At 39.0% G+C, this 27,410-nt stretch overlaps 1 protein-coding gene across 1 annotated transcript; it reads left to right on the top strand.

Annotated features, from left to right (window-relative positions):
- The first annotated feature begins 518 nt into the window (after positions 1-518).
- LOC137390183 (large ribosomal subunit protein bL12m-like) lies at positions 519-24,509 on the top strand. The gene is made up of 5 exons (XM_068076468.1): positions 519-677; positions 8,528-8,684; positions 17,245-17,325; positions 19,897-20,025; positions 24,062-24,509. Exons 1-5 carry the CDS (start codon positions 628-630, stop codon positions 24,176-24,178), a joined length of 534 nt encoding a protein of 177 aa, XP_067932569.1. The 5' UTR covers positions 519-627; the 3' UTR covers positions 24,179-24,509.
- Positions 24,510-27,410: the final 2,901 nt, after the last annotated feature.

The raw sequence follows: 27,410 nt of genomic DNA, 5'->3' as shown, positions 1-27,410 counted from the left end.
TGCTATGAAGCAAAAAACTATTTATCACACCAACTCCATGGATTTGTTTGGCAGAAAATAACTTGATCTCAACTGTGCTTATATAACCATCATAGCGAGACGAGATGTCTCGAGAATGCCTTTTCATAGCTTTGAAAGCCAATTTTTAAAACCACTTCAGTACAAACATTCCAATCTATAAATCAACAATGTGTTTAGTTTCACATAATTATTGCTACAGTCAAAAATACTTCAAAGTTCCTGATACTATATTTGAAAAATGAAATGTTTTTTATTTTATACTCTACGCTGGAAAATAATTATACTGTTTGATTTTAAAGTTAATCCATAACGTGTCCATAGCACAGCGTAAGAAGGACAACTTCGTAGCAATGTACGTATATGTACGAGCGCCGAAAAGTTGTCTCCCTCTAAAAAAAAATAACTCTGAGTTACCAGCAAACTCAGATAGTCCAAACATGGAAAGAGCACGTAGAGAATTGTGCTTATATTGTTCAGGAGTTGCTTTAAAAAATCTCTTATAGGCACAAACACTATAGCCTTACCAGCTTTCGCATGTGTAGCCGCTTAATCTGAAGGGTTGTAAAATTAAATTATAATTTTAAATAAATTTTTAGGAGATCTAACATGAATTCGGCTAAGCTTATAATCAATTTAACTCGGTCGGTTCGGCGAATGTAAGTAACAAGGTTGTTTATTTGATTTTGCTTATGTTAACATTCATCACGAATATCAGTAGCACCGGTTCAGCATCATAAATGTATTCGTTCATAAAATTTATCGGCTTATTTACTGTATTTGTTATGATGTACATGTACGTAGCTCTTGTAGGGTTCTAGATACACTTGTGGAATGTAAGGGAAACCTAGCAATGAAAACTCCTACCTATCATTCAATGACAGATTAACGTAACTGACTGGTTACGCTAAAACATTAGTTTTTTACGTGCAGTAAATTGATTTGTTGTCGTGCATTAAATGTGCACATGTGGTGCGTCACTTGTAGCCATCATATTGTTCGGTACGGAAAAAACTAAGGTTTCTATAATAAGTAGTCTGTTTACTCCTGTCCACATTTATAAATAAAATATTACCGTTGTGGCTAAAGTTTACAATAACCAAACAACAAATCAATGAAATTATTTAAAATAGCTTTGCAAATGTACAGCAAATGTTTACCTGCAGGTACCGAGCAACAGTGAGAATGTCATACATTGTATTGTTGGTGGCATGCAGCACAACTGTAGCCATTTTAATCATTGAATGCATCAGATTTCTATAAAGTCGAATTAAAGCCAATTGAGGGACAGACATGCCTTCGAGACTATTATGATTGGTGGTTCCAAGAGACAGGCAGTAGCATCAAACTTGATGCTAAATAATTCTAAGCGCTAAAGTTCTTTGGTGCTTAACAGTTAGTAGCATGCCAGATGGCAAGCATGTATTACTTTAATAGCATTAGAAAGAAGCTGAAAAATTGACAAGGTGGCATCTCAAATCAAATATTTTGGTAATTAGACAAGGAAGATCTTTCAATTGTTTATAGTTTACATGTGTAATCAAGTCCCACATCATGAGACGAATAGAAACATATCTTCAATACCTCTGAGGATGATGATGTGGCTGCAAGCACTTTGGAGGCACTGGCTAAAGTTTTTTTTAATGGACACTTATGTTTATCACTGTTTACATGTAGTGAGTTGAAGGAATTTGTAACCAGTGCATGTATTCAACTATGTATAGGTAAGACTCGCTCAAGAATATTACAAACAAAAATTACACAGGTGCTAGTAGGGGAAGACGGGGCAAGTTGGGTCAAGGGGCAAGTTGGGTCAGGCCATTTTCTGAAAATCTGTAATGCTGTGAAACTAAATAATTAGGTCAAGAGCTGAAGGTCAAACTGAGATCACTTCCTGGTATTACAATCAACACTTTCAAAAAGAGGTGAGTGAAATATTAGCAAATATCAATATTTTGGCCTTATTTGACAACCTGTTCACTAAAGCAGTACAGCAAAATTTTGTCATAAAAGCTGGGGATACAATGCTTATGTTTTGTGTTGTGGATGCTTGAGTAGTTTCCTAAAATTTGTTGGATTATAAACTTGCTAAATTAATTTCTTCAGACAAAGAAAACATGTTTTACAAAATGGCCAATGGGGCAAGCTGGGTCAAAATTTTGGGGCTAGTAGGTCAGTGACCCAACTTGCCCCAATTGACCAAACATGGTATAAAATATGAATTTATCATTCCAGATCATGGTACGGAGCAGAAACAGATGTACAAAAAGAGGATCTACAGTGTCTCAATTAGAGAAGGCAGCTAATGAAGTCACTACACTGAAATGCTCAGTGAGAGAAGCTAGCAAAGCATTTGGAATACCCAGAACATCACTACAGCGCTACATTAATCAATCTGCCAGTCAACCTGCTACAGTTACAGTTGGATATCAAGGTGCTGCTCAAGCACATATGGTCTTTACTAACGCACAAGAAAAAGAAATAGCTAACCACATCAAAGCTTTTGATGACCGATTCTATGAACTTACTGCTGAGCAGTGCAAGAAGCTCGCCTACAGTTATGCAAAATCTAACAGCATCACAAATATCCCTTCATCTTGGAATAGAAACGAAACAGCAGGTGAAGAATTTATTACAAGATACAATTAGTATAAGTTAGAATAGAACATGGTTAGTTGAACTGAACACGACCACTATTGTATTTAGGCCTATATTATTATATTATTGTGTTTAGTGTTGTATACCATTAAATTATTCTTAGGTGCTGACTGGTTTGAGAAGTTTAAACTCCGGAATCGACTCACGGTGAGAAAGCCAGAAGCAACGCCGCTGGCTAGGCAAACCACGTTCTAAAGGAAACTAAAATACATTTATACAAGGTTCAAGTCATTATTGTATTTATTGCTATTGCGGTTGCTAATATTATAGCAGATTATTTGTCACCAAGCTATTAGTAGCAACACTGGACAAATATTGTTTCAATCTGTTTTAGGTATGAATTTTCACCCCAGGACATCTAAAACATGGATGAGAGTGGATTTACTACAGTTCAAAACCTGGGTAAAGTTATCAGCAGGAAAGGGAAAAAGCAGGTTGGGGCAACCACTTCGCTGGAACGAGGCGAACTGACCACTTTAGCATGCTCAATCAATGCTTTGGGTAACGCTCTGCCTCCTTTGTACCTATTCAAACGGGTGAGATGGAATGAAATGTTTCTCAATGGGACTCCTGTAGGCTCAACTGGCACAGCCTCAAAGTCTGCATGGATGACAACCGAAATATTTGTACAATTAAACTTACCATTTTTCATCAAGCATGTCCAATGCACCCGCGAAAAACCAGTTCTGCTGATACTCGATAATCACTGCTCACACATTTCGCTCGAATCTGTAACTCTTTGTAAGGAATCAGGAGTTGTTCTGCTCACCTTGCCACCCCACACATCACACCGATTACAGCCTCTGGATAGAACGGTTTTCGGTCCAATGAAAACATATTTTAACAGGGCAATAGATAACTTTATGAGAACGTATCCGACCAGAGGCATAAGAATACAAGACATTGGTGCACTAACTGAGCGAGCATTCGGGCAAAGCATGACTGTTGCCAACATAACATCAGGCGTTCGTTCTACTGGTATATTTCCACTAAACACGGACGCATTTTCCGACGCTGACTATGTTCCAGCCGATGTAACGGATAGACCACAAACAGTGGTCAATGAGCAAGTTGATCCGACTTTAGCTGAGCCAAGTACATCGCAGACTCTAATCGAGAAACCAAGCATCCCTAGTACATCTCGAGCTCTAATCGATGAACCAAGCAGGCCTAGCACTTCAAATTCTCTGTCACTGGTGGAGGTTACCTCTAAGCAGCCTGTTGCCCCTCAGGGTATTTCTAGTTCACCGGTGGTGGCGGCGGCTACCTCTAAGCACCCTGTTACCCCTCAGGATATTCTTCCCCTACCAAAAGCTGCTCCACGAAAAGATAGAGCTCCCAGGAAAAAGCGAGTAAAGACAGCGATTCTGACAGATACACCAGAGAAAGAGAGAATAGAGCAAGAACAAACGAACAGGTTAAATAAGACCAAGAAACAACCTAAGCGTAGGCCTAAACGAAAGGAACCAGAATTTAGTAGTGAAGATGATGAGCAGAGTGGAGTAGCTGTACTAGATACAGACAGCAATTCACCATCTGAGGAGAAAACACAAGAACCAGATGTTGTAGTAAAAGGGGCATTTGTGGTGGTAAAATACCAGGGGAAACGTTCAACCATAGGCTATGTCGGAACAGTTGTTGGCAAGGATGATGGTGATTGGAAAGTAAACTTTTACAAGAAAACTCCACAGAGGACATTCTCTAAACCATTACAGCCAGACATATCATCGGTAGAGACTGAGCAAATTGTCAGAGTGTTGGGAGCGCCTCTTTCAACCGAAACAACTGTTCGAACATTAGGTTGTGTCAGCTTTGGCAAAAAGCTGGATGGAATGGCCTTTGAGTTGTGTTAGATACCTTTATGTTATATTAAGTACTAATATTAGCCCCAAGTAGATTTACTTTACTTCTTTTGTTTATGTATATACTTTGCTAGTAGTAGTTAGTGCCCATATTCATGCCCATGTCTGAACTCAACTCTTACCTACATTGGACATTTTGAACCTCTCACAAGTGTATTTTTTAAACCATTGTGCTGTTAGTTACTTAGACCTAATAAACTTTAAAAAAAACTTAATTCGCTTCATTGATATGTTAGATACCATGCCAATAACATGGTGACCCAACTTGCCCCATTTGATTTCAGTCGGTGACCCAACTTACCCCATGTGTGGGGTAAGTTGGGCCAGGAGAAAGGTTTTCCGGTATCATTTGTGACTGATCAACTATTTGCATTGCATCAACATGAAATTGGGCTATTGCATATAACATGTTAATCTATCTCTACAACAAAAAGTTTGATTCTCTGATACTTATTTTGGCCACAAGATTCAAAAAACCAATTTTTGACCCAACTTGCCCCGTCTTCCCCTACATATGAATCAAGCAGTATGAGCATCTTAATATGAGCATCAAGAGTATGAAGATAATTTAAATTGTACAAATGCATGACTGTCATCAACATCCACTTTTTGCTTAATTTGAAAGCGAGCTCTCGACTTCAGAATACAACCAAGGAATAATAGAAAATATAAAAATGTTAAAGTGACACACAAAACAAATATTTGTAAGGGAATCTACAAAAATCACATATGATTGTATGCCCATAAACACAACATGTAAGTGATATTAGCAAGTACAGTCATACTTCGGCTTACAAGCTTAATGCGTTCTGAGACTGAGCTCGTATGTCAATTTACTCGCATGTTGGTGCACTTTATTTATATAGAACAATTAAGTATATATTGATTGGTTTCCATACTCTAAAAAATGCAAATAAAACACTCAAAACAAGTTATTGTAGCAGAAAGAACATGTTGGTTATTGTCCTAACGTACTACATGCCTTCAAAAAGCAACAAATAAAAAATAATGCAAGGAAATGTTATTAATTAAAATGCAAAGTTAAATACATACAATAGCAGCTAACGCTAGCATTTGCCAGAGAGGGAGATATAAGTTATCCTTCATTACAACAGTTGATTTTGATAAATTTGGATTTTATCAGTCTTAAAAGACAAGCTTAGAAGCAAACCTAAAAGCAAACTTTCATTTTTAACTTAAAGTAATTAAAATTTCGTCGGCGTTCTTAAGTTTGAAGTTTCTCGCTGGTTAGCTAATTTTTCTTTTGCTTCCCTTTCACGACTAGCCGGCCATTTTAAGATAAACCTATCTATGGACGTTTGCCTATGTCGCCCTTTCAACATGTTGCGATTAGGACGAACACAGGCGTCGTCACAAAGGGTTAATGCATGACCACTAGCCAACTTGTCCGAATGTCTATTTTTATAGTTTTGATAGATAGCACCGACCTTTTTTCACATAGCATCGTTTCAGTTATGCTGTCACGGGCCAATTGTTTATCTTTTATCCAATGCCTGAGCAGTCTCTCCATCAGCGGTCGTGAAGATCGCTGCACCGTTTAGAAACTATGGTTAGTCCTTTTGCGAACTAAATGCCCTGAATATAATCCTCCTGTTTGATAACTGTAAATGTATTTCTGTCATATTGCTGAGCTAGCTCAATCACGCATACACATTTCGCATATTTTTCAATAATTTTCTGTTTAATATCAATTGTTATCATTTGCTTTTTCTTTGCATTATCTTTCATTTTACTGGCAAACTTTCGGTCTACGCGCAGTACTTTTAATTCACATAATTCTGCACTGAAATCACACACAAAAAACATGGTACAAAAGTATAACCTGAGCAGTTGAAAAATACAGAGTGATGCTGTTCTCATAAAACACCTCCTGCATACTTGGCAACTGACTCACGTGCTCGTATCTCAAACATGGCTCGTATGTTAGTGCTAAAACTTGCTTTAAAGCTGGCTCGTATCTCAAGTTTCTCATACGTTGGAGCACTCATAAGTTGAAGTATTACTGTACAGTAGTTGCTCTGATTATGTACATATCTTCTGTAACATGAATTCCACATAATGCAAAACATTTATGCTAAGTTTTTGCTTTGTACAACGTAAAGAATTCCATATAACGTAACGTGTCAAGTTGGTGCAAATTCTCAAATTCAGTTTTAATAACGAAAATCTCTTAGTTAGCCCTAAAAATAATGATATCTTTTGTCGCACTTGGAAAAAACAATGTATGTACGTATGGGGTTTTATTATATATACTAGTAACCTGGCAGTCTAGTTCATCGTTAGAGATCGTCAGGTGTGTTGGCAAAGCACAAAAAATAAGTAGCCGCGAAATTATTTACAAATAGTTGAAGGCAATCAGTTGGTGCCGGCGTTCGATGGTTGATATACCAAGCTCAATGTCACGAGTTTTAGTTTCGCTGAAAGCTATCTTGTAACCTAATCTAGTAAAGTCATATTTTCCTTTCACTATTAAACATAAAATATTTTGTAATATTTTTCTTTTGCAGAATAGACAATGCTCTCTAAAAAAATGAAAAAAACTGATGTAAGTTGACATCGAAGGTGTGCGCTTCCCTTAACTTGTAAAATTATCGTTGTCATGAACCATAAAACACGAGGTAAATTGATAAGAAACAGTAAAAAACCTGTTGATACAAACTATTAATACTACAGTTACTGTTCAGTCTTTAAATTTAAAAAGTCAAATGTAGCTTTTCCCTTTTGGAAGGCCAAAAAAGTGAGCTTTGTAAGATCTTAGAACGGATTAGGCAATTTACATGTACTTTACTGTTCGTACGATGTAAAATCCCTATAACGTAAACTTTCTAGAACGGATTATTTACATTGTAAGAGCGTCTACTGTATTATAATAGTAAACAACACAATACAAGGATATATACATGTACTCAATATACATGTACAATGTACATTCGCGCCATCACTCATCACTCTGGATATACAAAAGACGTTTCTACAACATCAATAATTCATTCCAAGAACATTTATGTTATAGTAATTTTATGTTATATGAATATGTACGTATTATGTATTATTACGTATGTATGATATTATATATATATTATGAATGGTACATGTAAATTGCCGGATCCATTCCCAGATCTCAAACTCATCCCTTCAGCCCTTCAAAAAAATGATGAACCTTAATTTTTTTAATTTGGTGACTATAGTAACTGGTATCGTTTGTTTGTATGGATAACTTTTTCTCTTTTTCCTCTCACCTTCATGTGTTCAAGGTCTATGATTACGGTAATTTCACGTGAAGAGGTTTGAATGCCTTCAATTTAAATGTATGTTTTTAATTTTTTTTAAAGCAAAATCTATGCTGCAGAGAAAAAATGTTTTTTTTAAACAAACATATATTTTTATTATAATAGCACACTATTATACTATATGTACTAAACTAGCACACATGACTATCTCTCATGGTACACTAGGCTGCCAGGGTATATGATGTGTATATATAATAGAGATAACCCTATATGTCATTTTCTCTTGTAAGTCCAACAAAGAGAAAGCGATATTTTTAAGGCTAACAATGAGATTCTCGTTATTCAAATTGAATTTGAGGAACCTGCACCGACTTCAAACTTTACGTTATATGAAATTTTTTACATAGTATGAAGCAAAAACTTTACATAAACTCTCTATAGTTAGATAGAATTTGTGTTATAGGTGTGTCTATTGTGTCTATAATGAAGATACATCTATACATCATTTTCTTTTTTAATTGCAGCAGGAAAAAAAACAATATTTTAAGGTTAACTGAGATTCTTAAACCAGGCTTGAATTTGACTTGGATCCTATTTGTAACAACACATTGTCCTTGAAATCCAAACCTATTTGGACAACTGGGCAAATCTTCTTTCGGCAAGAACTATCGCAGTGGTATTGACTAAGACAGCAAGCAAGGTTATCAATTTAATCCTTACACATACATTATATTGTAGACGCTGCCCTAGGTTGTACTCAACACAAGAACAGCCGTTGCAGGTGCCAGAAGCTGATGGCGTAGAAAAGACATATCCTCCACACATCCATGAGATCGTAGACAAAATCAGCCAGCTCACGCTCATGGAAGTCGCAGATTTGAACAGCTGTCTCAAGGTAGCGTATGCAGCTGGTATATCGTTATAGGAGGTTTGATAGTCTGTTTGTGATTGTGTCTTGTTATTTAGTCAACTGTAAGGTCTAGCTACTTGCCAAATACCTTTGTGTCAGGTTTGGTTCCAGAAACTGTTTTACTATTGTTAAATAAGTACACTCACCAATAAATCCACAAGGGAAAAGCCTATTCTGCAATTCGTCACATGCTTATATAGCTTTTGTAGTCATCCACATGGTTGACTCCTATAGGCCCACGTACTTGCGGTGCGACCTCTCAATACCGAAGCGGCATACGTAACCTAAGTTCCTGCAATACGAGCGGGCACGAGGCAGACACACGCATTCTTTTCAAGTTGGTTAAGCAGTTGTCACGCCAAACGCAACCAACAAGAACAAAAACCTGAACACATTTAGGGAAGATTTTGCAAATAAAAGGAACATACCTTTTATTTGTGATTGTTCCTTTGGGAGGTATCGGAACTCTTCCTTAAACATACACCGGTTTTCCTGGTTCAGGAATCTTCACCAAGGTTATCGGCGTCCATCAGGTCTTCATTGGTGACCTCACAGAAACTCATCATTACCTAAAACCCGGTACTCACAGTTCAGGAGTTAGCCTCCTCCGCTCTCTGCGACTTCCATGGACACCGTCCCTTCACCATTGCCATCCATGTCGGCCTCTTCCTCACCAGGGTCTCCATTACCTACAAACTCAGCCTCGCCGAAGCTTGGCTCCATAGGCAGTGCCTCCGTAGGCAAAGCCTTCGTACTCTCACTAGTGTGAGAGTCCCTGTGAACTGGCACTCTGTCCAGTTCACTGCCACTGGCAGTCACAGGCATCTCCTGTTCCTTCTGCTCAGTGCCCACTGCAGCCTCAAACTCATCGGCCCAGGATCTCTGCGAACTGGTACTCGATTCATTGGTCTCATTAGCCCCACCAACCTTGTCACCAATGCCACCCTTGTCAACCGCTTTGTTAACCGGTGCATCTTGGCTTTTGCCCGTGCTGCCACTTGCAAATGCCCTTTGCCCTTAGCACATCCACCACTCTTACCAACCTTGGCAGCGGTACCTGAAACCTTCTGGGTAAGCTTTTTTAAGCTATCCAGAGCCTCCGACATATGGCGATCAGCATCAAGCTGGCGAACCAGGTCGTCCTCCTCCTCTTGAAGCTGGGCAAGAGTCCTATGGTAGGCAGCTAGGGCCTCATTCCTCCTCCTGGTGATGTCAGCTTTCCTGGCAACAACCTCCTCCTGTAACAAAAAGTCAAACTGGATATCAGCCAAAAATGACTGGACCTTATCGGCCACAGGTCGCCTAACTGCCTTACCACCTGCCGCGGCCGCGTAGCTAATGCTACGGGTGGGTATCTTAGGCTTGGGAGCCATATCTTCAGAGCTGGTACTAGCTCTACTCTCCTCCGGGAGCTTCCTTCCTTTCCTGGTGAAAGAGGCTCCTCCTGCCATGCACTTCGTCATCAGGTGCCCTACTTCCCTACAGTAGCTGCACACAGATTCCTTGCTTTCCTTTGCCCAATGGCCCTTTTTCCGCACTTCCTGCAATAGTTGCTAGGGCAATCTATTGCGTAGTGGTCCCTCTTACACCCGCAGAACAGCTTGCCCTTCTTGCCACAGACCTGTCTGGCCTTCCCTTTAGGCTTCTGCGCAGCCTCCTTACCGGCTTGGCCGGTAGTCTTAGCGGGGTGTCCGTCCGCTCCCTTCCTGTCACCAGGCCGATCTCCGGGTCCTCCTCCACCAGAGGCAACAGACATCAGCACCGATATATATAACTCAGTAAAGTATCTGAAACCGTAATATACAAGTATAAGCGTTATGAAACATAGTCGGGATAACGACTGCTTATTTAAATTGGTTAAATCCACACACATTCTGGTTTTACCACCAAATTTCGGAGCTATTGTTAGACCCGAACACCAATCAGTAAGTATTTCTACTTTTTCTATAACTTTATCAGTGAGCATTTTACCAAGCTCTTTCTTAGCCTGAGATCTTAACCCAGCTGCAATTGATCTTGGGGAATACAACCTGACGGGTTCCGCCTCACCTCTCGAGGTGATGGAAAACATACTAGGCATAGTATCCAAGCCTTCAAACACTTTAGGAAATTTCTGAATAGGATCGAAATTATCCGTACTCATACCATTAATGACAGCGAGTAAACTAATATTTTTAAGTTCTGTCATTCCTAAAAGGTGGCATTTAGAACCTTCCAACACATATACAGGAGCATCAGTAGTACAATATGAGCTCTCTATATTTACTCTACTGAATCCAAGAACTTTTAGACTTGAGCCATCAGCACCATAAAGGTGTTGATCTGACTCTTTCAAATTTAAACAGAGTTTACTTGATGTCTGAACAGTCAAAGTAGAAACATCAGCACCTGTATCAAATGTGAAATCAACGTCACTACCATTTACCTTTAAGGTCTTTACTATTTTATTATCTAGTCATTTAGGACCTGCAGATGAAAACCTTACACTTCTACTTGGGAAGTAAGAATGTGTACTATGGCTATCCTTTTTATCAGGGCTTTTGCCCCTACTTCGATCACTTTCCCTGCTACTACTTCTGTTGTAGCGGTATATATATTCACTTTTTCGAGTATTCTCGGCGCCATTTTTCATACAGTCTATTCTAGTAGGACCTTTCCTATTGCATAAAAAACATCTAGCTGCAGGGCAACTACGTAGCCTATGATCTCTACTACCACAGTTGTAACATTCATCATCACTCTTAGGTGAGTGTCCATCTTTAGACTTAACACGCCAATTGCGGTTATACCTATCAACGATAGTCTTTTGAAGACCTGCTAGAGTCTCTATACCTGCTCCTGCGATCATATCTAGGAGATTCGTAACCTGAATTTCTACTCCATTTTCTAGAGTATTTATTTTTAGACCTTTCATCATAATAACTTTTACGTTGCCTTTGTGAAATTCTGTTAATTTCACTGTTTTCGCAAGCACTTGAATCTGAACTTGAGTAACGACTGGCTCCTCTTTAGATTTATTTCTAGGAGCTTTTGTCAAAATTTCCGAAATACTAAGTTCGCTAGTTTTACATCTAGCACCCTCCAATATGGCATCAGATTCTCGCGCGAGTTTTTTGGCCCTCAAAGTATCCGTTAGAATTTTCCAATTCGACTTCGTTTGTTGCATTAACTGCCTACCTAAAGAACCTTCTCGCAAGCCATTGACAGCTATTGCAAGAGCAAATTCTTTCCTTACATCCTCATTACCACAAAAATTAACGTTTCTACTGAGTTTTTCAACTGGTAGTAAATAATCACTTTCCTTTTCACAAGCCGTTTGTGAAACAGTAAGGAATTTCATCGTTTTGACGTAAACCGTTTCATCAGTACCATAAATAGTAACTAAATGAGCCATAGCCTCATCACAAGTAGAATTTTCACCCAACACATGAAATCCAACAGATCTTAAAGCATCTCTACCATCACTATCTATTGCGTGTAATAACGCAAGAAGTTTCGTACGGCCACTAAATTTATGGTTGCCGTCTTCATCCTTGCCCAATCTCATGCTAACCATTTCTCCGACAATTTGAAAACTATCAAACCATCTTTTCCATGAACCGTTAACGTCACCACTACCCAATTTTAACGAAGGAAAGTCATTAAAATTATACGCCATAATTGATGCGTAACACAACACGAACACTACAATAAGTGTTAAAAGCACCTCCAAGTTTCACTGCGCACCACTGCACCGTAAACACTAAATTTCACTGACCACCACCACATTGTAAACACTAAATTTCACTAAACACCACTACACCGTAAACACTAAATTTCACTGACCACCACACTGTAAACACTAAATTTCACTGAACACCACTACACCGTAAACACCAAATTTCACTGAGCACCACAACACTGTAAACACAGAAACCACACGCGAAACACTTACCACGAGGTATAGAACCTGTAAAACACTGAACACAATTATCACAGCACAAATCACTTTTAACAACCACGCATCGGCGATCCTGTCGACTGCGCCATGTTAAATAAGTACACTCACCAATAAATCCACAAGGGAAAAGCCTCGTCTGCAATTCGTCACATGCTTATATAGCTTTCGTAGTCATCCACATGGTTGACTTCCATAGGCCCACGTACTTGCGATGCGACCTCTCAATACCGAAGAGGCATACGTAACTTAAGTTCCTGCAATACGAGCGGGCACGAGGCAGACACACGCATATACAACAACTATAACTTGATAATTTTCCAACAGTTCACTTTAACCTAACTCCATAAAGCAAGTAGGCCTAGTCATAACAGTAAATAATTAAAGGTGTGGCGTAAGAATTTTACGCTGTGTAATAACAATTAGGTCAGTTTTTGTTCAAGTCAAAACTGTTAAGTTTCCCTTCCCCAGCCTGCTCTTTATGTAACGATATCTTCAAATGCAGCCGACTACACTTAGCTGGTGCTCATGCAATGTTTCATGTAAGTGAGTCTACATGTATACATGTATATGGCAAAAAATGGAACAAGTGAGCCCTGTTTATATATTTAGTATGTATCTAAAAATATGAGATTTCCATGTGCTGCTTCTCCATTAATTAAGCAAATTGAGTTAGGGCTAAACAGCCAATTCAAGTACATATAATGGTAAACTTTACTGACCTTCGAGTCAATGTAATAGCAATAGAATATTGCTCCTGTTGATAGACCTGTTGAATATTGCTATCTGCAGTAGATTCAATTCCTTCCGCTATGTGCATCTGAATAATTAGTTGCATGAACAACACACACCCAGCATTATATTCGTAGCGAGATTTGTTTTTCGGATGAAGACTAGACTATCTTGAACAAGGTTCTGCAAACTCCTCCCACAAACAAAAAGAAAATCACATGGTAATAATACGGCTATGGCATTTAATTTGCAGTTTTTCAATTCAGCTTTCAAATTAATGTCTGTAGTTGGTATTAGTCATCAACCCATACCACTGCTTGCGCTCAAGCTAGTTGGATGATTTGAAGTTGGTCAGCAAGGAGTTGACTTGAAATTAAAATTTAATTTTTGACCTGTGATCATTTTTTCAAAATGTACTGTCACACTTCTACGTACGTCTATGAATATTATAACTAGTATCCTGAATTCTACTGTTATATGAGTGGTCATCAGGTGAAATAACTACACACATACAACTATTCTGAAACTTTAGTGGGCGATCAGCTGGTGCAGTCATTAGAGAATTTGTCCACTATGTTGAAAGTGGGCGTTCAAATCCTGTAGAATACAATCCCTTATCCCAACCTCCAGCCGTGGCCTTTGGCAGATGGATACGGCCCGTGTTATAGTGAAGACTAGCCGTAGCCTTAGGCAGATGGATACGGCTCGTGTTATAGTGAAGACTAGCCGTGGCCTTAGGCAGATGGATATGGCTCGTGTTATAGTGAAGACCAGCCGTGGCCTTAGGCAGATGGATACGTCTCATGTTATAGTGAAGACTAACCGTGGCCTTAGGCAGATGGATACGTACCGTGTTATAGTGAAGACTAGCCGTGGCCTTAGGCACATGGATACGGCCCGTGTTATTGTGAAGACGAGCCGTGGCCTTAGGCAGATGGATACGGCTCGTGTTATAGTGAAGACTAGCTGTGACCTTAGGCAGATGGATACGGCTCGTGTTATTGTGAAGACTAGCCGTGGCCTTAGGCAGATGGATACGGCTCGTGTTATAGTGAAGACTAGCTGTGACCTTAGGCAGATGGATACGGCTCGTGTTATTGTGAAGACTAGCCGTGGCCTTAGGCAGATGGATACGGCTTGTGTTATAGTGAAGACTAGCCGTGGCCTTAGGCACATGGATACGGCCCGTGTTATTGTGAAGACGAGCCGTGGCCTTAGGCAGATGGATATGGCTCGTGTTATAGTGAAGACTAGCCGTGGCCTTAGGCACATGGATACGGCCCGTGTTATTGTGAAGACGAGCCGTGGCCTTAGGCAGATGGATACGGCTCGTGTTATAGTGAAGACTAGCTGTGACCTTAGGCAGATGGATACGACTCGTGTTATTGTGAAGACTAGCCGTGGCCTTAGGCAGATGGATACGGCTTGTGTTATAGTGAAGACTAGCCGTGGCCTTAGGCAGATGGATACGGCTCGTGTTATAGTGAAGACTAGCTGTGGCCTTAGGCAGATGGATACGGCTCGTGTTATAGTGAAGACGAGCCGTGGCCTTAGACAGATGGATACGGCTCGTGTTATAGTGAAGACTAGCCGTGGCCTTAGGCAGATGGATACGGCTCGTGTTATAGTGAAGACTAGCCGTGGCCTTAGGCAGATGGTTACGGCTCGTGTTATAGTGAAGACTAGCTGTGACCTTAGGCAGATGGATACGGCTTGTGTTATAGTGAAGACTAGCCGTGGCCTTAGGCAGATGGATACGTCCCGTGTTATAGTGAAGACTAGCCGTGGCCTTAGGCAGATGGATACGGCTCGTGTTATAGTGAAGACTAGCCGTGGTCTTAGGCAGATGGATACGGCTCGTGTTATAGTGAAGACCAGCCGTGGCCTTAGGCAGATGGATACGTCTCATGTTATAGTGAAGACTAACCGTGGCCTTAGGCAGATGGATACGTCCCGTGTTATAGTGAAGACTAGCCGTGGCCTTAGGCAGATGGATATGGCCCGTGTTATAGTGAAGACTAGCCGTGGCCTTAGGCAGATGGATATGGCTCGTGTTATAGTGAAGACTAGCTGTGGCCTTAGGCACATGGATACGGCCCGTGTTATTGTGAAGACTAGCCATGGCCTTAGGCAGATGGATACGGCTCGTGTTATAGTGAAGACCAGCCGTGGCCTTAGGCAGATGGATACGGCTCGTGTTATAGTGAAGACCAGCCGTGGCCTTAGGCAGATGGATACGGCTCGTGTTATAGTGAAGACTAGCCGTGGCCTCAGGCAGATGGATACGGCTCGTGTTATAGTGAAGACGAGCCGTGGTCTTAGGCAGATGGATATGGCTCGTGTTGCAGTGAAGACTAGCCGTGGCCTTAGGCAGATGGATACGGCCCGTGTTATAGTGAAGACTAACCATGGCCTTAGGCAGATGGATACGGCTCGTGTTATAGTGAAGACTAGCCGTGGCCTTAGGTAGATGGATATGGCTCGTGTTATAGTGATGACTAGCCGTGGCCTTAGGCAGATGGATACGGCTCGTGTTATAGTGATGACTAGCCGTGGCCTTAGGCAGATGGATACGGCCCTTGTTATAGTGAAGACGAGCCGTGGCCTTAGGCAGATGGATACCGCTCGTGTTGCAGTGAAGACCAGCCGAATGCCTGGCGTTGCACGGTAATAAAAAAGTTGTTGCTTAGAAAATTAATTTTCATTGAACATATACAACATTTACCATTATAATTTTTAAATGAAGTTGTTTGTTTATTTCTGTGTGTGTCCAGCCAATGCATTTAAATATATCGCTAAAATAGATTGTTGAAAAACTTTTCTTACTTATGCTACTACTTTGCTTAAGATTTAAATAGTTTATTAATAGTAGCAGGTAATGTAGTTACCATTAGTTAAGTTTATTTACTCAATGAATATAAGTAACTTAAGCTAGTAACTCAAGATAATATTTTAGTCTTTATTATAATAAGAGCTGTGTCTGTCAGAAGCCAGCTAAGAGCGTTAGAAAATAAGATTGCACCTGACCACCTGACAGGTATCAAACCCTTACATTGAGATGGAGGGATGTGAAGCCAAGCGCACTACCGCTAAACCATGTAATCACCTTGCCATGCTTTGGAATAATTGTGCTTATAGCCATTACACATCATGATCTCCAACAGCGCACTGGACAGCAAGCATGCGTATTTTAAGTAATCGCTATTAACTGGACATATTAACTGCAACGCCGGGCATTCAGCTGGTATTTTTAGTGAAGATTATTATTGATTGCCTACATAGAGCCCGGTTATCACTCCAACGTAAGGAGCGGCGGTGGTGCAACCGGCGGTTGCTGAATACTAGCAGGCCGGCGGCAGTTTTTCTGCTGTCGGGAGCCGCCAGCAAAGCTCGGCGAGTTGAACTTTTCTACGTACCCGGCACATGTTGCAGGATGTATGCTAGTCAAACCGTGAACTGGCAGCAGAATGTATTATGCGTACATTTTTTACACACATTTTTCCAATCACTACGTATACATGGTGTTTTTTTCCCCGGGAGTAAAGGAATTAATGCTATCTTGACCCGGAAGCATACATTATATAGCTCATTCGTAAAAGATGTCATTGTTTAGGAGTAGACAATTCCTTCATTCCGTGATGACTGCCGATACCATCGGCGCTGAGAACATACCCGCAGGCGCACCACCGGTTGTTCACAATGGAGTGAGAACCGGGCTTAACTTTCTAGCACTATATTTTCACTATGAGGGAATTCTAACAAACATAAGTTTTCTAGAAGCGGTAGAGCTTGCACGAACTCCTCATCTGCTTATCAATTACAAATCCTGTTTGGTGACTCACTAATTTACATGTCCAGTGCCTTTGTATATTCTAGACAAGGTTAAATATACCAGATGCCCCCATGATGCCAATGGGCATGCACATGATGGGAGCAGCAGCAGCAGAACCGGAAAAAGTAAGTCTCATATGTCACCTCTATAATAGGTGAACATTAATTACTGTAGTATCTGAGGTAGTAGCAGTGCTTAGTGTGGTAACTTACGATCAGTAGGTACGTGTGGATAGTTCGAGTCATACAAGGACCATTGGAGGTGTCCGGAAGGACATCCAACCGCAATTGTTCTTGTACCAAATCTCATGAGCAACTGGTCACATTAAACCTTACACATGGAGGAAGACCATTCGTGGTGGATAAGGGAATATTGACCTTTAAATCTGCATTAACAATGGTTTTATAGATATGCTTGTAAGTCCATTGATGGTTACAATCAAAGTGCAAACATCGGGTTCTCTTTTCCAGTGCCTTTCTTGTTGGTGATATTAGCAGAGGATTAACTATATTGTAGCTATTTCTACTTTGAAAGTTTCTAAGAGTCTCAACGACATGTATGTATTGTATAGAAACTTGCTGGGTATTTTTGTTGTTACCTCCATGGTGCACCAAGGAATAAGGTAACATTACTTGCGTGTGTAGTCATATTAGTGTTTATTATATATATATATATATATATATATATATATATATATATATATATATATATATATATATATATATATATATATACACACATGTATGTCTTTTATATCTTACATGAGAACAACCTTCATATTCTGGTTCACACTGAAACTACATTTATATTAGTCTGATTTTAGTTTGCTGGTGTGCTCTATACATTTCTAATACTGCCTATGCAGTAGTTCATTTACATGTGTATAGTATAAAAGAGTGGGTTTCACACTCTAGTGTGGGTGCTGTGTAGTTTGCACCTTTCTTAAAGAATAGAGAAAGCATAATATTATTATGCTTTATTATTTATCTTGAGGTGTTGACTGATGTTCTAAAAAAAGAATCAATGAGATTGACCAACCAGAAGCTGAGATATAGCCAGCCAAACATAGGTCTACCAAAAAACATAAGTGTTTTGGTAATCATCAATATATGACGTATGAAATCGACTTGTGTGCCATTGGTCAATTAAGCCAACTAATGCGCTCTCCTATAACAATCACGGCGTTTTAATTGGTTTAATCCCTGGCAGTATAGAACAATCAAATTGGGCCTAACAATCATTGCTCTGAGAATTCCGAACCAGTCCCTCTGACGTGTAGATTAGTTTTAGCATAAAATAATTACACGCATCTATTATTTCGCAACATTTCGCTATCTTTAGTTAATTAGGTCGCTATCTTGCTAGATCAGCTCAGTTTTGTTGTTCTCTCACTTAGCTTCCCTATTCAGACTCATCTTTAGCGCTGTTCAGATTGTTTTAACTATAGCTAATAAATGGAATCAATTAAATCAATCATCAATTTCGGTTATCATTTGGAATTTTCTACAAATTATATTAGTTACATCATTTATTCTAGAGGCAGTTATATTATTATTTTGTATAATATGCATTATGATTATTGTATTAATCGTAAAAAATAATCATAGATAAGATAATAGATAGATAGAAAAATCAAATCAAAAGTTATCATTTTCTTTTCTTACAGCAAGAGCAGCACGGTCAAGTTATTCTTTTTAAAATTATGGCTGTAGTCAACTTACAGTCTGTTAATAGTGACGATAATCATGAAAATCAACTGAATGCTGCAGAAGGTACACAGTAGAAAAATGATGAATGAACAAAAATTCACATTCCCATTTCTTATTCTAAACAAACTGCAGATCGCGGATGTCGCATATAGACTATACACGCGCCGTTCGTTGAACAGAGGATCTTCGGAGCATATCCGTGGAGATCGAGTTAAAATTTGAAGCACAATAGTCAAATTCTGCTCTTCTGTTTAGAAAAATCATGGCGAGGGGTTATGGGCAAATGCCTTTACCACAAATGTTTGCTTTATTTTCCTGAGAAACCAGAGCTAGTCTGTAAATTCTTTACTATCGCGAGAAGCGTTTCACACCTCATAGCCTAAAACAATCATTATACGTAACGACGGTAAGGGTGCGCAACTCCGGCACATTACCAATATGTCGGTTTCATACGTCGCAGTTCTCGGGGTTTTCGAAGGGTTTTCCTCTGATTCGTTATTAGGTAGACCTGTGTTTGGCTGGCTATATCTCAGCTTCTAGTGAGTCAATCTCCTTGATTCTTTTTTAGAACATCAGTCAACACCTCAAGATAACTAATAAAGCATAATAATATGACATTTCAGCTGGCCTCATTTTTAATCATGTACGACAGAGCAGCAAGACCTCGATAATTTATATTTTTCATGAGGAAATAACTCCCTATTACGATAAATTCATGTGTTCCTTTAGAGTATTTGTAAAATACATCAACAATGCATCAACATCACATCTCACGCAACAGCAAATCTAATCATATCTGCAGGGTCTCAAGGTACCATCAGACTTGGCACCTCTAAACATGACCTGAATAGTTTACACATTTATAGATCATGTCGAGTTGTATCAGTTAATATGATGTTTATTCATTGTGACAGCTTACTGTAGTTAGAGGCAAATATAAAGACGTTGAGAGGGTTCAGGCTGAGATAATGACCTTGTACATTGCAGACAGAGGAAGAGTCGGCGCCCCAGGTACAGAGCTTGTTCACCGTCAGATTAGCAAAGTTTGAGGACTCCAAAAAAATAGCTCTGATAAAAGAGGTGAAAAAGCTAATGGGAGACATGAATCTTGTCCAGGTAACATCAAGTTGTACTACTATACCTTTGACGCTTCATGGTTTGAACTAGGTTCTTGTGCAAGTTATCTTGTTTAGAAATAGATGCTAAGATTTCCGTATGCTGTTTTACTGTCAAGCACCTGTTTTTCACTGTGAAAACTGGTGGTTTTCTGTTTGAAGAACTGTACCTTTCACAATTACTGCGACGTCATGCGTCGATGACAATAGAATTTTATAAATTCTATTGTCATGCCGAAGTCAAAGTAGGTGCACATACTAATATAGTGACAAATGCTGTTTGAGTTGCTTCATTTTTGCAATTATTTATCAGTATTGACATGTTGATGAGATTGTTTAGATTTATAATTTTAATAGAAAACAGTTTATATGGTTTGGCGCGTCAAAGTTAAATTGTATTAAATACATTTTTATATATAGATTCATGCCCAGAAATAACAACATATGGCCGTGAATGCAAACTGTATATCAACATGAAAGGTTATTGAAGAATCTCTTGTAGGAACTAAGTCCTAAGAACTGTTCTAAGAAATACATCCTAAAAAGCTTACAAGGTTCAAATATTTGTATTTCCTCATCTTTTCTTGCTTTCAAGCTTGAAAAGACAAAAATGTGTGTAAGCTCAGCAAAAATGCTATGCTACTTATCGCTATGCATTGTGTTAGCATCTGTTGCAACATATTTCTTGTAAAATCGTTAGATCTGCATTGTAGCAATGGTTCGATTAAGTGTGAAAGTATCAAATTGTGATATCAGATGATTAAATATCTTCCATCAGTAGTGATAGTTAAATATTTCTAGGTTGTTTTTGTGCTGACCTCAAGATTTTAAAGTGAATAGGCTCAAGTCTGGTTCCCATATACACCGCAATGCACCGGCGACAGCACCGCAGGCTATTGCGGTGAAACGTGAACCTACTCACTGGGTACCGCCGAGTACCACCAGTAGTTGCCGATGGTCAACGCAAGAGTTTAGCGCTGTTCAAGTTTCGCAAAAAGCCACAGGCAAACCTTCCCAAAATGAACTGCACAGGTGAAGGTCACCATTATTGGCATGGCAAGCGAACATTTTCATGCGGTTATTAGCGATGAAGCTTTATGTGAACAGAAGCCTAACGTCGCAAGTGTTTTGCTGCGCAAGATTACGGCCGAGGTCTCGCAATCAATATGGGAACCAGGCTTAAGTTGAGCTAATCAACATTCTTGTTACTTTCGTAAAATGTCAGTATACCTGATATTAACTGAACTTTAAATGTTACAAACTAAAATAGTGTAGATTTTTCATCAACATAAAGCGGAGGCTGAAATCAAGTTAGAGATACTGACGCTGCTTTAGAATTATTATTTCTTTTAAGCTCGCAGCTTAATAAATATTAACAACTAGCTGTGCCTCCCGGCCGGCTATTCCCGGCAAGCTACTTCCGGCGTTGCCCGGGTATTAAAAATCAGCTTATAAACACTGAGAAGCGATAGAGTTGCCTGGCGATAGAGTTGCCTGGCGCATTGCCAATGGAAAATTCCAGTAAGCTAGTTACTAAGCGCTAAGCTTCTAATGACTGGTACGACATGACGTTGCTTAAAGGTTGACTTGCAAAATTCACATTACAGTTGTTTGGCATCAGAAGATTCACCATGTCTTACCCTGTTGTGTTGTAGGGGCCAAATATGTGGAAATGTGATTACAAGCTTTTAAAAGGTCAAAAACGAAAAGCCGCCATAGATTGGAATCTGTTTATTTTTCTGACGCAGTCATTACAGTTTGGTTATTGTCTTGTCACGTGATGTTCTCACGTGAATGGAAAGGCCAATAAAAGGCTCAATATAAAACTTATCGTAGCACTAGTTTATGACAAACACTTCGGGTTTTACCGAAGACCCCATATCAAATATAGATGCTCGCTACTTTCCAGTTTTGTTTCGGCTTGATCTAATCGGTAGGTCGTAATCTGATCATGTGACCAAATACTTTGCAAATAATTTTGCAGCACTTTTCAATTATCACAGGTGACCAACAGGCTCGTCTTTATTATCGGACTATGATATGTACTCCTTCGAGGTAAGGTTAAAAAATTAAATGAATTTTTACGGTAAGTTATAAGATATCACTGCTAAAAGTGACAGCATTACAATGACGATAAAATAGACGCGTAAAAACAATAGACATGGTTTTATTGAATGCGTGAAGTATATTTGTGAAAATATTTCGACAGATAAGGTTGCATGAAAGTGTAAACAGAAACCATCTACCACAGCTACGCCACATTTGAGCCGTTTTGGAAAGAGAATCCAAACTATGGCGGTCTAGTGTGGCTGCGATTAACTGTTCGTTTTTTTTAAGAGCTTGTAATCACCTTTCCACATATTTTGCACGTACAACAGAGTAAGGCATAGTGAATCTTTTGATATCAAATAACTGTAATGTGAATTTTGTTGCAAGTCATCCTTTAAGCATTGTCGAGCTACACTATTCTAATAATAGCTATAGCTGGAGGGACACACACATGCATACACACGCACACACACTTTGAGAAATACATATAGATTAACATCTATATGTAAATCTTAGTGTTTGTCTGTCCGTTTGTCCAGTTACAGCAACAAAGGTTTAGGAAGGAAAAATGTGCTGTGAACTGGATTTGAACTTGGAAACTCCAGTTCTGCAGAGAGGCATTTATCCACTACACTGTCCAACTGGCTATACTATGGAATAAATTTTGCGCATACTCATAACGCATGCCAATCTTTCATGTCTTTGGGCTAAAAATTTCAGCTAGCATTTCATTTAGCTAGAATTGTTGGCCAGAAGAAAACTGTTTAAATTCAGATGGTTAGCAAGACTATTGCAATCAATATACATGTAGATCAATAACTATAGAGTTGTAGTAGGCACTGCAGCTGGTACAGTATGAATTGTACAGAAATAAACACAGTACACAGAAATAAACAAACAACTTCATTTAAAAGTTAGAATGGTGAATGTCATATGCTAATTGAAAGTAAATTTTCTGTGCAAAACTTTTGTTATTACTCGTGCAACGCTGGGCATTCAGTTAGTTGATAAATGAAAACCATTGGTTAACAGCTGACAAGGCTGTTATCCTTTTGATTACTGGGCTAGCAGTAACAGACAACTGATAAATAGTCTCGAGCTTGGTTAAAGGTTAACAGACAGCATTCTAAAATAACATCTATTCATACCAATCAATGTAACCATATTTCATTTTTCAGCAAATTTGTTGATAGATAAAAAAACTAGTTTTGGAAGCAAAACACTCACCATCCAAGCCCTTAACTGTGCCATAAGGGGGTAATTTTTGCAGCAAAACGCTGGCATGCATTGCAGTGTCAATGCCGATGACTAGCTATGCTCAGAGTGAACGCAGGACAAAAGCACTTGTGTTGCCTGCCATTTTTATACATTTTTGCCCATCTAGTCACCAGGCTACATTGTTGTGGTTACCAAACACGGCAGAGAATTGTAACACCAAGTCAAAGCAGATTTCACAAATATCAAAAATTTCTGCGATGTCTTTATGACTCGCCTTAACTTTCTAGCAGTGGGTATAGAATTATACCAATTGTCTTGCGCATATAAATTGTGGAGTGTGCTAGCAAGACATTCTTCCCATACATGAGAAGGGAATTTAGAAAATTCTGTAAAAATTATCTATTCGCGGGAGTCATCTGTTTAAAACCGTTCAAACAATCTGCTTTCATGAATAAGGATTTTGAGCTGACGATTTTCATATAATGTGATTAAAAAAACAAGCTATCAATTATACAATGTCGCAGCAGTTTCCTGTGGATATTTGGCAAAGATCACAGATCATTTTCCCCATTTTCATGACTTGAAAATGTTGAAAATATAATTGAAACCTTTATTTGTAATATTATCTGCTACTAGTAATGCGATAACAAATTGCGCAGTCTGTTAGCTTTCAAGGCAGTGAAATTTACTTGCCATATTACGGTATCGCATTACTATTTTACGCTATTCCAATCATTTCACCAAATTTTCAGACTTCCATTTAATTGCAGGCTAAAAAATTTGTTGAGTCGGTGCCTGTGACAGTCAAGGAAGACCTCACTAAGGAAGAAGCAGAAACATTGAAGTCAGCATTGGAGGCTGCCGGAGGCGTAGTAGAGATGGAATGAGTATAACTATGATGCGCTACATTAAAACAGAAAGCGGTAGCTGACCTCAAGTCATTGTGTACACTATCATTGATGCAGAGGCAAAACAAGTCTTGCTAGTACAGACTTGTTAGCTTCAGCCATGATGGAACAACTACAATCATATTTGTTACATATATTGACTCTTTTGTGTGCCATGAGGATGGTGATTGGAAAATACATATTCTGTGATGCTCAACTTTCCTGTCTGTTTCAACTGCTGTATGCAAAACCTATTAAAAATATTTTTTGTCTGCAATTAGTTTTGATTATTGCCAATTGATTGCTTGACAGCTTTACTTAATTAAGTCAAACTACATTGTAGGAAACTCTGAATCTGTATTATATGTATTGAACTCAACAATGCAACCACATTGGCTCAAAATAGTACAAGACCTCTCTTAGTACTCTTAGCTGTAACAGGCTGTTTATGTTTGCTTTGCTTGCATGGCGTATTCTACTATTTAAAGCAATAGTGCAACACAAGTTAATACTAATTACAATAAAAACTAGGAATAAGTGTCACTAGATGATTTACGGCAATACTTCAACCAAAGCAAGAAAGCATAAGAATGCTTAAAACTACATGCTAACACATATTTTATGGAAGTGTTTTCTTGTCAGCCATTGCAAGCCCTTCCCATACATATTTTATACCCGTTTCACAATTAACGAGGACATGAAATATAAGACTTAATTATTTTTGACAATTTTATATAGTTAACAGATATTTTTATCGTCCCTTTTTATTCCTCAAAATGATTTTGCTTGTTTTAAAACAATCCACAACTATAAGTACAACGGTATTAACTTTTATAAGGAGTTGTCTATTTTCTGTTGTCGATTGTGGGAAGATTACTCCTTATAAAGTTTTAGTGTTAAAAGGAGTTTCCAGTTTGGACATTAATTTAGTACAAAGAGATTGAGAAGGCAAAATGGCTTCTCTCTTTTCTCTAGTGTTACCAAGAGGCAGTTTTCGCGAGCAGAGGCATCCATAAGAAATGCGTTACAAACTGGTTGGCGGCTGTAGCAGTTAAAACTGCATTCCATGTTGGTTCTCACAGTCAGTCGCTCAAAGGGCTCAGGAGGCACACAATCAGCGGTCTCTTCTGCCCCCGCCTTGAATACATCTCCTGTAGTAATTTATATATATATGCACCACCAATTGTTCATCATCAATGCGGATATATAACCTAGGTACTTGTGCAGTTTTACCATCTGTGTATTAATAGATTAATTACATGAACAGCGAAATTAACAACATTTGTTTGAGGTTGCACTAGAACAGCTTGAGAGCACCTGACAACTAGTATGGGCTGCCGAGTAAGCTCCCATATTGACAGCGCAACCCGCAAAACCCAAGTTAGTGGCCATGGATAAGCTTGACATACATGTAGATGAGGCATCAAAAATAGCGATTTCACACTACATATATCGCAGTATGTCAGCGTTAATCATACAATGCACATCGGTGATACTCTGTGATAACATTGTTTATACTATCACAAACATATTCCCGTTTACATTGGCGAGTAGCCCTCGGCATAATGTTAGCACTATACAATGTGGTTAAATGCTAGTCCAGCAGCAACTATCATGAATAGAAGTATAGATCAAGCAATCTGTGACAGCCAATCATCATCGCTAAAGTCTTGCACAGATTGTCACTATGTGCGTCGGAATATCGGGAAAGTTTGACAGCTGCAATGGTTTCTGACATATTCGTGTTGCCTCGGCTATGTCATCGGTTTACGCTGCGCATAGTCAATGAATAATCACCGAGGGGACAACCCTGACATACGACGACATAGTGTGAACCAGCCTTTAGAGATTATGACAAAAACTCAATCAGGGTAAAGATTTTTGCCGGTACGAACAGTGAGCCTAGTTGTAATTACTTCAGAAAAAGGGACTACTTATGGTTTGTAAAAGACAATTACGTATAGCTCTGTGGCTCAGCTATATAAATACTAGTTGTGTTTAATTACACTTTGATGCAAGCAGTCATGTGACAAATCATGCAGATTACTGTACTCGAAAGAAAGTATGGAAGGTGTGATTATGATTTATGGCAATTCTCAACTTGACAGCCACCACCAAATTTTTTTTCACCAAAGTAGTTTTCTGGCAGTTCTGTATGCTGCGAGAGATCATTATGTACAAAAAACTATGTGCACAACTATTCGTAGATGTTGCAAGGTGATCAAGTGGCAATGTAGAAATGTGCTCGACTTCGAATCTGAATATCTTGAGTTCGAACCATGTGTGGGGTGATCCTTTTTTAATGCTCATAGCATTGCTTTAAACAGATGGACAGACATGACTATTATTGTAGTGCAGATTACTCTGAGAGCATCAAAGTTTGAATGAATCAAGTTTAAGTAAATCCTCATTATTGTAAGCGTCGTGTCTATCTGTCTGTCTGTCTGAAGCCACGGTTAGAGAGTAGAACAAAGATAGTTTCCTACAGGATTTGAAACCGCGACTGCCACCATAATAGGCTGACACTCTAAATTCTGTGCCACTCAACGGCTCTCATCGATTTCAAATACATGTAACTGTAAGTATAGCTACATGTAGGACACAAGACTGCCAGGGTACTCGTACTGCAATTATAACAACTTGAAATTTTCCGCATTAATTGTTCATAGAAAATTAGCAATCTAGGAAAAACCTTTACATGAACTTATGAATTCGGTGTCATTATTACTTACTATCACCATCTTGGCTAGGATCAGCAGAAGCACAACTCATTTGCTCTTCCTCACTGCCACAACTGGCTCCAAGCAATCTTTCACGAACTCTCATTGGTTGACCAGAAACTAACTCATAGCATGCAGTCCACTCACTCCACTGACTAATGAGGAGGCATGGTGTTTTCAACTCTGGATCTCTACATGAACCTGGGTCTTGTAGACACACATCAGAAGAGAGAAAGCAACCTTCTGGACTAGACGTGTAACAGGGTACTAAAAGAAAATGAGTTGGAATTTGAAAACCTAAGCCAGCAAGTTTATGAATAGTATAAGTTTGATGGCATTAATAATGCAATAATAATTTGAAAAAATTTTAAGATTAAAGGCACACGATTATTTCCTATGTTATTAGAAATTAAAACCAACATCACTAAGTTGTTGTCTTCATGCCAGCAAAATCATAACTTATAAACATCTAGATTAAAATAAGACGACAAGTTAGCATTACTGCTATGTAC

This window comes from Watersipora subatra, chromosome 3 (assembly GCF_963576615.1).
Source record: "Watersipora subatra chromosome 3, tzWatSuba1.1, whole genome shotgun sequence".
Taxonomy (NCBI): domain Eukaryota; kingdom Metazoa; phylum Bryozoa; class Gymnolaemata; order Cheilostomatida; family Watersiporidae; genus Watersipora; species Watersipora subatra.
This window is presented reverse-complemented; position numbering and strand designations above follow the sequence as displayed.